Genomic DNA, 15,441 nt, shown 5'->3' on the forward strand with positions numbered 1-15,441 from the left:
GTGAAAGATTATCTCACAAGATCTTCCAATGTGCCAACGGCTAAATAACTTCTCAGACAAAGAATTTATTTAGAGACTTACTGTGCCATTGTGTTCAATTAAACTCCACATAGAAGTTATTTTGAGTATCTTAATAATTTATTGAAGCAGAATCATTTATAAAAAGTGTTTGTGGAAAGTAACAACATCCTGTTATAATAATAATAATAATAATAATAATAATAATAATAATAATAATAATAATAATAATAATAATAATAATACGGTAATAATAATAATAATAATAATAATAATAATAATAATAATAATAATTTGTGTAGCTATTTCTAGCCAGATGCAGCCCTTGTAAGGCAGACCCTCCAATGAGGGTGGGCAGCATCTGCCATGCGTAGGTAACTGCTTGTTATTGTGGTGGAGGATAGGGTTGTGTGGTGTGCGAGTTGCAGGGATGTTGGGGACAGCACAAACATCCCGTCTCCAAGCCATTGGAATTAACCAATGCAGGTTAAAATCGCCAACCTGGTCGGGAATCAAACCCGGGACCTTCTGAACCTAAGGCCACTATGCTGACCATTCAGCCGGTGAGTCGGACAACATCCTGTTGAAGATAACATAGATTGTTCCCAAGAAGGGGCACATTTTTGTTTGCACCAGAGCACACGGCTAGCGGACAGTAATGGACTGTTGATAATTTTCCCGTGCGTATGTTTATGAATGTGTTTAAACTCATTGTTGAACTAGATCATGATTATTGCCTTACTTCAGAAGTGCTTTAATTCTCTTTAATGTTTTGATTGTGACATCATTTTCGTATTTTGCGGGAATCTTAAATCTGCTAATGTTTCTACAATAAAGCTTTTATATTCCTCTCATTTCACTGTGATCTAGGTATATAAAGATTTCCTTGCCAATTAATGAAGGAATATCTGAAACAGGTGAAATGTAATGCATCTCGTATTATCATAGGTACCTACTGATACTCCTGAACTCATTTCTCCAGCATCGTATTTTTCATACATTGGATATTCAGCTCCCCCTGATCCTGAGAAGGCACTTGAGAGGGAGTAACTGGAATCTGGTTGGTGGGTTGGTTAGTTTTTTAGTCTTGGTGCTGAAATAAGGTGAAGGTTCTGATGAACAGTAAAGCCTAGTTATCTGTGACTGGTTCAAAAATATGACTGAAACACTGCTTTCAGTATTGTTTGATTTCTTTTGAGATATTGGGAGCTGCATGGATCATACTTTATCAGTATAAGGAAGTTATTTCTGTTATGGTGGTGGGTTTTCTTTTTTCTTTGTAGTTTTCCCTTGAAAGAAGAAAAGGAAAACAATCCTTTTTTGTAGAAACATACACATACGGTTCAAGTGATCCTGAGCATATGGCTCAAGAGTGTTTAAACTTCAGGCTGCTGTTGAACACTCATTAAAATAAAATCTGAATGAACTAGGCCTTACTGTAGTTTTGTAAATATTCCTCTAAAACTTCTTGCTTTACATAACACACTGGAAAAGGTGAAAATTGCAGAAATATTTCCTCATTCTGAATATGTTTCACATCTTCTGCCCTCTTGGTAGTTCTTGGTGTAATATGTGCACTAACTCTTTCTTTTTCAGATACTTTATGGTATCTAAATGAAATCATAATGATATTTGATGCAGTTTAGTAATCTAAATGCATATTAGATTAGCTTCAAAATTAATTGAGTTGTCATTCTACAAAGTTTTTTATTTGGTCCCTGGATATTTATTATGTATGGAAAAATGGTATTACTTACATGCCCAGGCAACTGCCAGCACTCTGAAAGTCCCCCTTTGGTATTTCCTGGAAGGGATGAGCAAGTCAGTCCGGGGACCTTCCAGCTGGCCCGACGGCATGGCTGGTCTCTCCTTGTATTGTGCTTTCTTCTGTTTTCCTTATGGGCCTTCTGGACGGCAAAACAAGAATATTCCTTCTCTAGCTGCATCCCAAAGATCCCAGTGTTTCATCTGCAGGGATATAAAAGGAGGGTCACCACGAACAGCAGTGATTCAATATTGGTGGTGGTGGTGGTGGTGGTGGTGGTGGTGGTTGTTGTTGTTGTTGTTATAATGTTGGTGTAGTGTTGGAGAGGAGTGCTGATTAGCTCCATTGTCATTGTTTAGTGACATGTGTTGAGTAGTTCAGAATGTGCAGCAGTCACATTGACTGAGAGTTAATTGAGTTGACTGTGTTGACTGTGAGAGTTATTTGGCCTTGTCTGGAATCTAGCTGAGTTTACAGTGTCAAATGATTGTGCGAGTCTGGAGTTGTGTCAAGTGTATAGCAGTCGTACGCTGTGATAGTCCAATTTGTGTGTTCGAACCTGTGTGCATGTACTGTTGAGTAGTGTAAGTGGTGCGTGCAAAGCTAAGTGAAAGTTGAAGACCTGTTAATAGAGATTATGGAAGACCAGCTCATGCAAGTAAATATCAGCCACATCGAGACCTGCTAAGTGAGGACAAAAAACTTTTGTGGATATCCATTTATTCATTATGAAGTATAAAGAGGAGACAGGGATAAACATGAAAAATAAATGGACAAGGACAATCTCCACATCCTCCTACACTGCCATCTTCAGATATCCTAGTTCTTGTATAGATGCGAGCTCAAGAGTTGCTAGCTGGTTGTGAGGTGGGGTGGGACACGGGGGAGCAGCTTTCTCTCTCTGTTGCCTTGGCTGTGGCTCTTCCTAAAAGTATTCGTTGGCCAGCGAGAAGCCAGTCTACCTGTGATGTTACAAATGGCCAGTCAAACAGTTCGGTAGCAGTAATTTTGTGTGTGTGTGTTGTAAGCATTGAATAGTGTCTTATCAAACCGCTTAATAATTGTACGTTCCTAGAAGGATCATTGCTAATTTTTAAGGCTGGAAATCATCAGGAGATTATCATGGTCAGATGAACACACAGAATTTTGAAAACTAGATTTGTGAAAAGTTGTTGCCTGACCTCCCTAAGAACAGTGTTAGTGTTATGTAATGCTTCGTATCATTGTGTGCCACAGAATAAACCCCATCATGAAGTATTCCTTTAAGGAAATGAAGAGCTGGCTAGAAAGGAACTATGTGCTATATGGTGAGGAAATGAGGAAATCAGAGCTCTTCCTTCTTCTTCTTCTTTTATGACCACATAGGATCACTTTAGTCAGTCCGTCGTTCAGGTCTCTTTGAAGGGATTGTTCGGGCTTTGCGGTCCTCCCAGTACTTCTTCAGACGCTCCGATCTTCGTGCCCTTTCCTCAGTTGAAAATGTGCGTGTTGTTGGTTTGTTTTGTGTAAGGGTAAAGCGGAGGTTTGTATTCTTGAGTTTTGTATTCAATTTTATCTTATTTTTGGTGTCTTCTGTTGTAAGGCCTATTTCCTTCAGATCCTCTCTTACTTCTCTGATCCATTTACATCCTGTTGTGGTATTTTTCGAGACGAGATTGTGTTGTACTAGTTGTTTCAGAAGTCTCGAGTCCTGCATCCTCATGATATGTCCAAAGAATCCCAGTCTCCTCTTACGCATAGTATCTGTAATGGGTTCTAGCTCTTTGTACACGACTTTGTTAGGTATTAACCGCCACTGTCCATCTTTCTGATATTTTTTGTTGATACAGGTTCTTCCAATCCTCCTTTCAATTTTCTGAAGTCTGTCAGTCTTTGATTGTTTATTCAGGTAAAAGAGTGTTTCTGCTGCATATGTAGCTTCCGGTTTTATAACTGTGTTGTAGTGTTTTATTTTTGTATTTATTGATAGACATTTCTTTTTGTAGATATCCCATGTTAATTTTTGTGCTTTAGCTAATCTATTTGTTCTTACTTGGATTGAGATTTTTTCATTTAAGTTATGTGTTATTACTTCTCCAAGATATTTAAACTGAGTTACTATTTTGATTTTATTACCATTTATGGTGACTTCTTTTAGCTGTGTTGGTTTTTGGGGCATAATTTCTGTTTTTTCAAATGATATTTTGAGGCCAATTTTATTTGCAATGTTTTGAAGTTCTGATATCTGGGTTTTTGCTTCTTTTATGTCCACTGCTAGTAATGCTAAATCGTCAGCAAAACCCAGGCAATTTGTTTTGATTTTTCGGCCAATCTTTATTTTGGGGGGAGATTTTCTAAACCATTCCCTCATTACCATTTCTAGAGCACAGTTAAATAATAGTGGTGAGAGCCCATCTCCCTGCCGTAGTCCAGTTTTAATTTCAAATGTCTCTGATGTTTCCCCCCTAAACTTCACTTTTGACTTGGTATTGGTGAGAGTCAATTTTATCATGTTTATTAATTTGGGGTGTAGTCCAAGGTGTCTTAAAATTTTAAACAGAGATTCTCTATGGATGCAATCATAAGCTTTCTTGAAATCTACAAATGTTATCACCATATCTCTGTTTCTTCTCCTGTTATAGTCCATTATCAACTTAAGACTCATGATCTGATCAGGACAGCTCCTCCAGGGTCTGAAACCTCCTTGATATTCTCCTAGTTCTTTCTCAAGTTGTAAACTTATCCTATTAAGGATGATTATTGAAAATATTTTGTATGTTATGTCTAGGAGAGAGATTCCCCTGTAGTTATTAGGGTCGGTTTTGTCCCCTTTTTTGTGCAGAGGATGAATGAGGGCTGTTGTCCAGTGTTCTGGTAGTTCTTCTTTAATCCAGATAGAGACAAGTTGTTGATGGAGGGCAACTTTTGCTGAGGTTCCTGCATATTTCCAGATTTCCGCAAAGGTCTGATCTTCTCCTGGCGCTTTGTAGTTTTTTAATTTATTCAGAGCTTGGTAGACTTCCTTTATTGTGGGGGGATTGATGTTTTCTGGTGATGTTTTTATCGGGGTGTTGGTGTCCAAATGAAGGAGTTCTGTAGGTTCCTCACAATTTAAAAGCTTGTTGAAATGTTTAGCCAGAATTTCTGCATTGTCTTTATTGTTATGGGCCAGCTTACCATCTTCATCCTTCATCAATAAAAGTCCTGTGAAAATCTTCCAGACTGAGCTTTTAAGGTCACATGCGCATTAAATAATTCCTTCACCACCTTACATGCGCAGGTTTAACGCCATTGAATTAGCTTAGGTGAAGACAAAAATAATTGTACGGGAAGGTAATGTTAAAAGGGACGTTTTGGTGACAAAGCTCAAAGCTGTAACAAGAACTGCACTTTCTTCTATTAACAAAGAAGGCTGGGAAGGATATTGTTCCCTCATTCGTAACAGTGTGAGAGACTAATGACAGAAAGATGGACTGTTGGAACATGCACTTGACAAATTAATCATATCTCTGGATCTCAAGTGATGATCAGTTTTCCTCGTTTGAATCTGAACTTGCTCATCCCCTGACAGATAGTGAGTGGCCCAACAAGGATGCTCTTAAAGTACTTTTCGTACAGGTTCAGTTAATTCGTCTTTTGGAAACATTATTTAAAGTCTGTTTCCACGTTAGGAAATATTGTTATAAATGTTATTTTATTTCATAGTTTTGTGGGTCATTCATCAATAAAAATGCCTGTAGTTGACTCATAGGGACACAAGGATTGATTATGTTACTTAGGCGTGATCTTTGATATATATTTTTTGATTAAATAAAATTAAATGAAAAATATTTTTCTATGTCCGGCTCCATGGCTAAATGGTTAGTGTGCTGGCCTTTGGTCACAGGTTCCCGGGTTCGATTAATGACAGGGTTGGGAATTTTAACCATCATTGGTCAATTTTGCTGGCGCAGGGGCTGGGTGTGTGTGTCGTCTTCATAATTTCATCCTCATCACGATGCGCAGGTCGCCTACGGGAGTCAAATCAAAAGACCTGCACCTCGGACACTCCCGTCGCTAGAAGCCATACACCATTCTCTCTCTCTCTCTCTCTCTCTCTCTCTCTCTCTCTCTCTCGACGATACAGCACTGGCTTTCTGAGCTTAAGTTAGTGGGCTTGATCCTAGCTAAGTCAGTCAGATGAACTGAAACTACTTCAACTACTCGGGAAGCAGTTTCAAAGGCCACTTGGAAACATTTTCACCATCACTTCTAATGTCCATGAAAATATATATATTTATGATTTTTTTTCTTTTCTTTTTTTTTGCTAGGGGCTTTACGTCGCACCGACACAGATAGGTCTTATGGCGACGATGGGATAGGAAAGGCCTAGGAGTTGGAAGGAAGTGGCCGTGGCCTTAATTAAGGTACAGCCCCAGCATTTGCCTGGTGTGAAAATGGGAAACTACGGGAAACCATCTTCAGGGCTGCCGATAGTGGGATTCGAACCTACTATCTCCCGGATGCAAGCTCACAGCCGCGCCCCTCTACACGCACGGCCAACTCGCCCGGTTATTGATGATTCAACATTTAATGTAGCAGCTAAAAGATTCTGTTTTGGACTTCTCAGATTCTTGCATAATTGCAGTGTAAAGGAGAATCGATGTATAGTAGAGTCCTGTTTATCTGATATAAAGGGCTGGTGCAATGTCTGATTCATAGGGATGTCCGTTAAAAGGGAAAGAGGAAAAAACAGCATAGTGAATTGGTTACATGTTTATCATTATTAATACAGTTAACATTTTACATCCACTATACAAAGAAGTTAAACATTTGAGCTTAAAAGGATGTTAATACAGATTTAAATTTGTTTAAAAAAAGGGTTTGTATAGACATTTGCTTGCCTGCCAACTGTCCTCTTCACACCATCATATCATGTATCCTTTGTAAAAGCGCTGTAGGTTTCTTCTTGTTAGTCCATGTATTTCATTGCTGCTACAAAGGTTTTGAATCCTTCATTGTATGTTATTTTGGCACCACCTTCAACTATATTTCCTTCCTTTTCTGTTTCTGGTTGTTAACAATGTCAATAATGTCTTCATCAGTCACTTCAAACTGGTTGTTAATCTTCTGCTGGCTCAAGTTAGGAAAGATAACAGTATTGCAGTAGTTGTAGCATCATCAGGAATTGCACTCGGACTGTTATCCGGTGGGAGAACAGCACACTACCTACAAACTGCTACTGAATTTAACCAAGACCACGATGCCTACATGCAATGCTGCTGCGTCAGTGTAAACTGCTGGTATGGGACAAGTCCAACATGGTTTAAAAGTGCAGACTGCAGGACCTGAGGGGTTTGATGGGAGGCCCGGTACTAGAGTATGGTTCCAATGTATGGGACCCTCACCAGGATTACCTGATTCAAGAACTGGAAAAAATCCAAAGAAAAGCAGCTCGATTTGTTCTGAGTGATTTCCGACAAAAGAGTAGCGTTACAAAAATGTTGCAATGTTTGGGTTGGGAAGAATTGAGAGAAAGAAGAGCTGCTCGACTAAGTTCAATGCGGAACCACAATGGCTCAGTTTCTCACTGCATGTCAAGCTGGGAACTCGCACCATCTATGTTTAAGAACATTTTGACCTTCACATGAAAACTCCGCCAGCACTTCAACATAAATTTCAAAGACATCGTCGAATGTCAACTGTATTTATATCTCTTACGGAACTGTAATCCTTTTTGTTCATCATACTGGTGATTGATTTCAATTCTCTTTGCACCAAGATAAATATGTACAAACATTTTTATGACTTTTAAATGCCCCATTCTATCGTATTATACCTATGTTCAAAAGTGTTGGCAACAATTTCAACTTACATCATAGACAAGCTTATCTTTTTAACTAAGCATTTTATTTCTTCCATATTTCATGTTATGTGTTTGTACATTGGTTTTGTGATTTTTAGTACCTTGGACTGTTTGTGTTATCGGCTGATAATGACCCAGATCTGGAGTCGAAACTAGTACCATGTGTAAACAACTTGCAATGTAACTCACATTACAAAATAATTTGTACTAAAAAGATGGAACCATAAAATATACTTAATTTTAATGTAGGTAGCTGTAATGTTCTTTCCTTTTTTGTAGTGCATTTGCCATTTACAGAGTTACCATGGAACTGTACACAAAGTTTTATTTTAAACTCCTGGATTGGTATTTTATTGGTATTTTTATGGACTGATCAAGTGGCCACGTGGTTTGGATCACGTAGCTGTCAGCTTGTATTCGGGAGATAGTGGGTTCAAACCCCACTGTCGGCAGCCCTGAAGATGGTTTTTTGTGGTTTTTCTATTTTCACACCAGGTAAATGCTGGGACTGTACTTTAATTAAGGCCACGGTCGCTTTATTCCCACTCCTAACTCTTTCCTATCCCATTGTCTCCATAAGACCTTGTCTCTGTCGGTGCAATGTAAAGCCAATTGTAAAACAAAAAGACTAGTTCTAATGTAATGTGGGCCATTTTCAGGTTCACAAGAAGACAAAGCAAAGTCATACGCACTTCTAATCACTGAAGAATGCTTTTCTGTCCCTGTCTTGTTCTATAAGCAGTTCTTCCTTCTTAATCTGTTCTATCTGCATGATAATGTATTACTAAGGGCCGGTTTCATCAACGCGGGTGAAACCTTAACCCCGAGTTATACAGTTTCAACTCTGAATTTGACTATTCATTCTGTTTCATCCCAGAGGGTTAATTTTAACTCTTAGTTAAGGCTGGAGTTAAGTTAACCCCTCCTTTCACCTGGGTTAAACTGTTAACCCAAGGTTAAAAGCAATATGATCACTGTAAGTCATGCGTTTGAAGCAGAGTTGCTTTATTTATATTTGTTAAATGGTGTATCTAACAGAAATAGGCCTATAATAAAAAGGAACAACTTTCAACTCTATTCTGAAGGGGTATAGACTGCCAAAAACCGTTGTCAGTAAAGTCGTTGATGAAATTCGCGAGAGGTTCGAATACACAACTGACAGAAATGGACCTCTCTGTCCTATACTAAAGGTATTGATTGCACTAAGGTTTTACACCACAGGGTCGTTCCATATAATGGTCGGGGACAACAAAGGTTATTTTTCTGTCAATTGTCAAGTAATCAATGATTCTAACATCAAAATTTGTTATTTAGATGCAAGATTTCCTGTAACGTGGGCAACGCTATTAAATTCCCATGTGTTCTCCTTTTCTTTTAATTGTACACAGTCAGTCTTCTTGCATTCTATAATGCTTTAGTACTTGGTTGCTAATTCAATAAGTAATGTTTTTCTAAAGCAAGAAAAATTCATACCCCTATTTCTCTTTAGAACTTCTTCCATTTTTCAATCACTGCTATCAGTTCTATCACGATCACGAAAGAATAATATCTACCACGGAACTGAGGAAGAAAACGAAATACCGTGCAAGAAATAAACAAAAAAACCACGCAAGAAGTGTGCTTATAATCCCTGATTTTTAGTTACTGTCTCCTTGATCGGTGCGGTAGCTGTTTCCGGCGATGGTTAATACTGTGTTAGTTAACCCTCTGCTGAAATAGCTTGGTGAAATGCGTGACTCATAATAATGAGTTAAAATATTAAAATATTAACCTTAAGTTAACAAACCGAGGGTTAGAGTATATTTAACCCACGTTGATGAAACCAGGCCTGAATAACTTTTCCTTTATTATGTATGTGTGATATGTATTCTTATGAAGCTACTTTCTTTATTGTTGACAGCCGTGCTACGAGCCTCATCTACGAAGTGATAGTAAAGCTGTGTCAAAGACTGAAGAAAAGAGGAATCTCTTGGGGAACATGGAAGGAGAATCAAGTTGTGCACCATGTCAAGACAGCTTGTATTAGGGAACAATTGTCTTCTCAGAAATGACCATTCACTTCATCTTCCAAATAATAATAATCATCATCATCATCATCGTTGTTTTTGTTATTGTTGAGCGTGAGAGTTCTACTTGTGTTCATTATTCTAGTTCTCAGTAAAAGCCCAGAGAGACTGATGAGTGCAATAAATATTCAACTAAATGAAACTTGTAACCCAGTTAAGATTAGAGGTGGAGTGGCAAGTCTTATTAAAATCTGAGGAAAACAAGATGTCTCTTATGATTGCTTTAATGTGAACTCATTGCATATTTCTTGTTGCAGAATGATCAGACTTCTTAGGTATGCCTGTTACTTCAGTTCATCTGCTATTTACAGATGTGGGCAAATTATTAGAATAGTTTCCTCCGTGGATAAGCGTCGACCTCCGGATCCCAAGATCACTGGTACAAATCCGGCAGAGGTAGACTGATTTTATTGAAGGGTGGTAAAAAGGAAAGTCCATTCACCACTCCATGTTCTACGAAGTTGACATGTTCAAGTTCTCTGATGACATATTTTGTGTTCACCCGATAAAATTAACTAACATTCAGCCATAGATTGTCCAACAGAGATCTGTTTCTCTGTCCTCTGATAGAGTAGAATAGAATACATAAATTGACATGCAGGCAGCCTAGATGGCAACAAAAAATGCCCGCACACTGTAACTGAGGCCATATTATTATTATTATTATTATTATTATTATTATTATTATTATTATATTGCATCTTGTATCCAAAATATTTAGAGTATTGTTCTGCTTTTACTCAGTATGCATAATTCTGGATTTTGAAGCTAATTTGTGGTATGAATACGGTAATGTTTTGTGTTGTGAAAAACTTGAAATGGTATTTTGAAGTTCTCCTTACATAATTCCATCACATAGTCTATAATTAAGATTACGATGTGCTGGTTTTTCTTCTTTTTTCTTCAGAATGTTCCAAAAATAGAGAGATCTTTTGAATAAAAGAACTACTTTCAGATATGTTTCAGGCTTTTCCCTCAACTAATTATCACCTGATCTTTTTAGCCAGTGTGGCCATTGGCATTATATCATCGTTTTTTTCACAAGAACGAACATTGACAATGTATTGTCAGCTGGTCCTGAAAGGGTTATTTACTTGGAGAAGAGATTCATTAAGGACACCATTTAAGTCTTCACATTGCACCTTAATGAATTGGTCACATCTGTAAAGTTCCTTTCCATTACATGCAGAAAATTAGAAAATGGTATTCCTATGAAAACAATTTTAATGGCAGATATATATATATATATATATATATATATGCTGATTGACTCCAGATTTTGTTCCTTTATTTACCTTCAGAAGATGTTTAAGATCAAAATGTGTACTCACTTTTTATTAATTCAGACATTGTCACATGGGGGCTTTTGTCCCCATTGAACAAAATGTCTGTTCAAAACTGTATTGCTGTAATTGAATAGCATTTGTGACCTTGGAACCTGTTCTTAAAAGCCCTAACCAAATTCAGCCAGCGCTGCGGTGTAGGGGTAGCGTGCCTACCTCCTGGGTTTGATTTCCGGCCAGGTCAGCTATTTTTATCTGGATCTGAGGGCTGGTTCTCGAGGTTCACAATTGAGGAGCCATCTGACAGTGAAATCGCGGTCCCAGTCTGGGGAGCCAAGAATAACAGCCGAGAGGATTCATCGTGCCAACCACACAACTTCTCGTAATCTGTAGGCCTTCGGGCTGAGCAGCAGTCACTCGGTAGGCCATGGCCCTTCGGAGCTGTTACACCCTGGTTCTTAAAAAAAAAAAATCCAAATTCAAGTTTTGTACGTTTTATATGCAGTCAAGAAGTTACAGTTCAACACAATCACATGATACAGCTCTCAGCTCCTTTCTTTCACTGAATCTACTGTGAAAGAATGTTATTTATTAATCTGTCTGAAATTACACGTGACCACAAGAATCCAATTACTAACACAGATTTAGATATTAATAGCTTAGAGTTGTCTTGAACATAAGAAATGAAATATCGAAAAGAAAAATGTGTAATTTGCAGCACACTGAGAGTGTTAATGCAAGGATGAATGTATATAGTATCTCAATATCCTGATTGATTCCTTCAATACTGTAAGGGCTATGGCATGAATTACATCTTTATACTGATTCAGAGTCGGTTGCAAAAGTCGACAAAGGAAGATATAATAGCGCCTCTTCCTCTCAAGTCCCACAACTTCAAGGTTCTTGGTCTGATATTTATTTAGATACATACACAGATCATCTCTTTCTCTTTGTCAACTTCTACTTCACATTACTCTTGAATCTGACGGTTACATCATTTATATGTATGTGCTGGACTGAGTGGCTCAGATGGGGCCTTCAGACCCCAGCTTGGCAGGTTCAATCCTGGCTCAGTCTGGTAGGTAGTTGAAGGTGCTCAAGTCTGTGTCATTAGAGAACTGTTGTGGGACAAAATTCCACCTGCTTGGCATCTCCGAAAACTGTCAAAAGTAGTTAGTGGGACGTAAAAACATCATTATTTATATACTGTATCTGCTTTTCTTGTCTCTTTTTTGCTAGTTGCTTTACGTCGCACCGACACAGATAGGTGTTATGTCTCTTTTTTTAATCAAAGTGAGGATGTCATAACTGCAGTCAGTATTGCAAAATGAGGCTATTTATTTATTTATTTATTTATTTATTTATTTATTTATTTATTTATTTATTCAGGATCAGTAACACATAACGCCGAATTACAAAGATTCGAGCTATGTACAATTGATATTAATAAAAAATGAAAGATATTTAATATTTACAAAGGACACAAATATACAAAATAAAAACTGTACAATCCTATATAGTACATATTTACATAAAGAAATGTATTTACATTAAAAGCGTTCAATATGAGCAAAATTCAACACGATCTGAAAATAAATTTTTTTTTTTACTTGAGTAATACAAATTCAAACATTTTAAATAATGTTTTAATTATGAAAAAGAGGAAAATGGAACGGTCTGTACAGTTTTCCTTTCCTGATGGCACATCTTGTTATGCCTCAAGAAACTGAGAAATCATATAAAGCATTGTGTGTAGATAGGGCTTAAGAAGAATCCTTGAAACACCCTACTACAATGTTCAGTCCTTGTCTCTTCTAGTCTTCTCAGGCTTGCTGAAAGTTTCTTTTGTCTAATCTTATTGTTATGTCATTTTTATTCCTGAAGCAATATTACAGTTTTTCTTACCATGTAAGTAATGACAGAGTTGCACAATGTACTTAATATTGATTCTTAAAGTTCTTTCTCTCTGGGCTTTTGTTGAAATGAAACGACTTGTGTGCTGTGTAGAATAGCTGGATAAAATGTGTGTGTGAATATGTATGAACAGGTGTAATAGTGTTGAATATTTATAGACTCGCTATTAAAGACTTTTCAATCATCAGATTGCAACTTAAAATGAGTATATGCGGCAAGAATGATGTAAATATCGATAGTTCCTGTGTGATTAACTTATACATCAGCACATTTCCAGTTTTGTTGTTAACTAGTATCTATGCATTTTGAGTTGAATTATACCAGAAGATTCAATTTCGTTTTGATATGACTTATAGACACCTGATAGAGAACATTATAAAGATCCCTATCATATTGTATTGGAGGAAATGAGTTGCCTGTTAATTCTAGAACTACTTTTCAGATCTCTCCGTAGACTTATTGCCGACCATATTATAAAGGCTTAACGAGGCAGCTTGCCCAAAGTGTTAAATACCATTCCTGTTCATGTACTAGGGAGCATAATTACTGGCACTCCCATAACTTTTATTGGTGAAGTTGTTTCGAAAGACTACGAAGGATGTGGAATCACTAGGGACTATTCTCACGGTGTTTTGCTTGATCATATCAGTGTTAATGATTCTGAAATGAGATTGAATATTGCTTGAAAGTTTCTTTTAACAGCAGGAAGGGTTTTTTGTAACATTCGAACCAGCATCAAATAATGAGTTAAATCGTGATAAGAAAATGGACAATATGATAATTTCTTAATTTCTTTTGTTACATGTCACATGATTATGATTTTTCAAGTTCTCAACTGTCATAGTCAGCTGCATGTCAGAGGGAATGTTTTTCAACATGGAAAAGGACTGTCTACTTCTTCTGAAGTGATTAGAGCATACTAACACACTGGAGACATATTTGAATGAACTACTCTTCAGAAATTACAGGTTTTTTAGGTAGTTTTTGACAATTTTCAAGGTTAGGGAATGCAATGATTGTAAAAACTTACGAATATTTAAAAGATCATACTTTCCTCTACCCAGACATGAATTCATTATCCTAATAGTACAGCAACTTTTTAAAATATAAATTTATGAGGATAATAAGTTCTACAAACAAAAAAAAAACAAAAAAAATTCTGATGCCAGTATGGATGCCAGTTAGGTTAATATTTTGAAATTTGGCAATTATTGAGAACACTTCTGCTAACACACCAATTAAATGTACAGTGTCAAATCTAATTGGTCAATTGGTACAGGTATCCTTGTTTACAGCCAGTAATCTGATTTCCCACAGTTCATTGCTTGACAATGGGCTTGCAATGAGCTGCTGCAGGTACACAGGAATCAACCCAAATTTTTAGGGAGCGATATAAAACAATATTTTAAATAAACCACTTCACATTTTTTGAAATTAGTTCTTTATCTAAGTTTACTTGCCTGAAGTATCAGATTCATCATGTTCATTTGGTGTTTAATTCTCATCCCTGCCCTCAGTTCCGGAATAAGAGTCTTCAATAAGAACATCCAGTATGGATTCATCATCTAAATTTTGTGCACTTTAATTAAACAGGCTAAATATTTTCAAGAATTACACAAACAAGCCTGCCTTTTGAACATACTCTCTTCCTGTCCGCATGCACATATTTTCTCACTCTCTTTACAGTTTATAGAGTGAACGATGACTCTCACACAGATTATCTAGGAATGCAGCTGTGTTATCAATGCCTTGAAAGAAGAGCTCTCGACTCTGCTTGTAACTAGTACATTTTATGCCTCCTAAAAGCATCCAACAGTATTCTGGTGAAGTCACAGCTCGCTGAAACAGCGGCGTGTATTTTTAGCTACAGTGAAAATATCCGCCAATAGGTTCTGTCTCGGCAATTAAATAATGCACCCGTTGTTGATATGGGCGGAGTCTCCAGTGTGTTAAAACAGGCTGTTGTGCATGGACTCATATCAGTAGCAACAGAACTTTTACCCTTCAGAACATCACAAATGCATTTAAGTCTTTCTAGATCCCCATTAGCACTCTTTGCACATTTCCACTTTTCACTAACAACTGATACTATGGTTTTCAGTGCTTCCAGTAACTGACATACAGTAAAGAACTTTTTCACTGTACAGTAGCTATACAGTGTAAACTAATGATTTGTTTCAGTTTTCTTTATCGCAGATTGCTTTCTCTACTATAACTTGCAATGTATTGATACCAGAAGGGTAGTGGGTTCGAAACCCACTATCTCCCGAATGCAAGCTGAGAGCTACGTGAACCAATCCTGTAGCCTCTTGTTTGGTACACGTTTTAACTATCAGATGGAGCAATAATCTAAAATGATAAATTTTATAATAGTACATGACACACTGTTCAATTCTAATTTTGGTCATAATGATGTTATCTATAATGGGATACTTCCCATGCTCTGCTATTTCACTCACATTTCTTCTCATTAAAACATGACAGTCCATCCAGTTATGAATTTAACTCTCCTGTTACCAGCCAATCAGTAGCATTATTAACACCCTTTTAAATACAAGTGACAGATCTACC

At 37.2% G+C, this 15,441-nt stretch overlaps 1 protein-coding gene across 2 annotated transcripts in view; it reads left to right on the plus strand.

Annotated features, from left to right (window-relative positions):
- Positions 1–10,887, plus strand: part of cue (Protein cueball) — a 288,549-nt gene extending 277,662 nt beyond the window's left edge. For both annotated transcript variants that reach the window (XM_067145633.2, XM_067145634.2), the window contains one exon: positions 9,508–10,887. In XM_067145633.2, the coding sequence (XP_067001734.2) occupies positions 9,508–9,633 (126 nt within the window). In that variant the 3' untranslated portion in view covers positions 9,634–10,887. The remainder of the gene's footprint in view (positions 1–9,507) is intronic.
- The last annotated feature ends 4,554 nt before the right edge of the window (positions 10,888–15,441 follow it).

This window comes from Anabrus simplex, chromosome 4 (genome assembly GCF_040414725.1).
Source record: "Anabrus simplex isolate iqAnaSimp1 chromosome 4, ASM4041472v1, whole genome shotgun sequence".
NCBI lineage: Eukaryota > Metazoa > Arthropoda > Insecta > Orthoptera > Tettigoniidae > Anabrus > Anabrus simplex.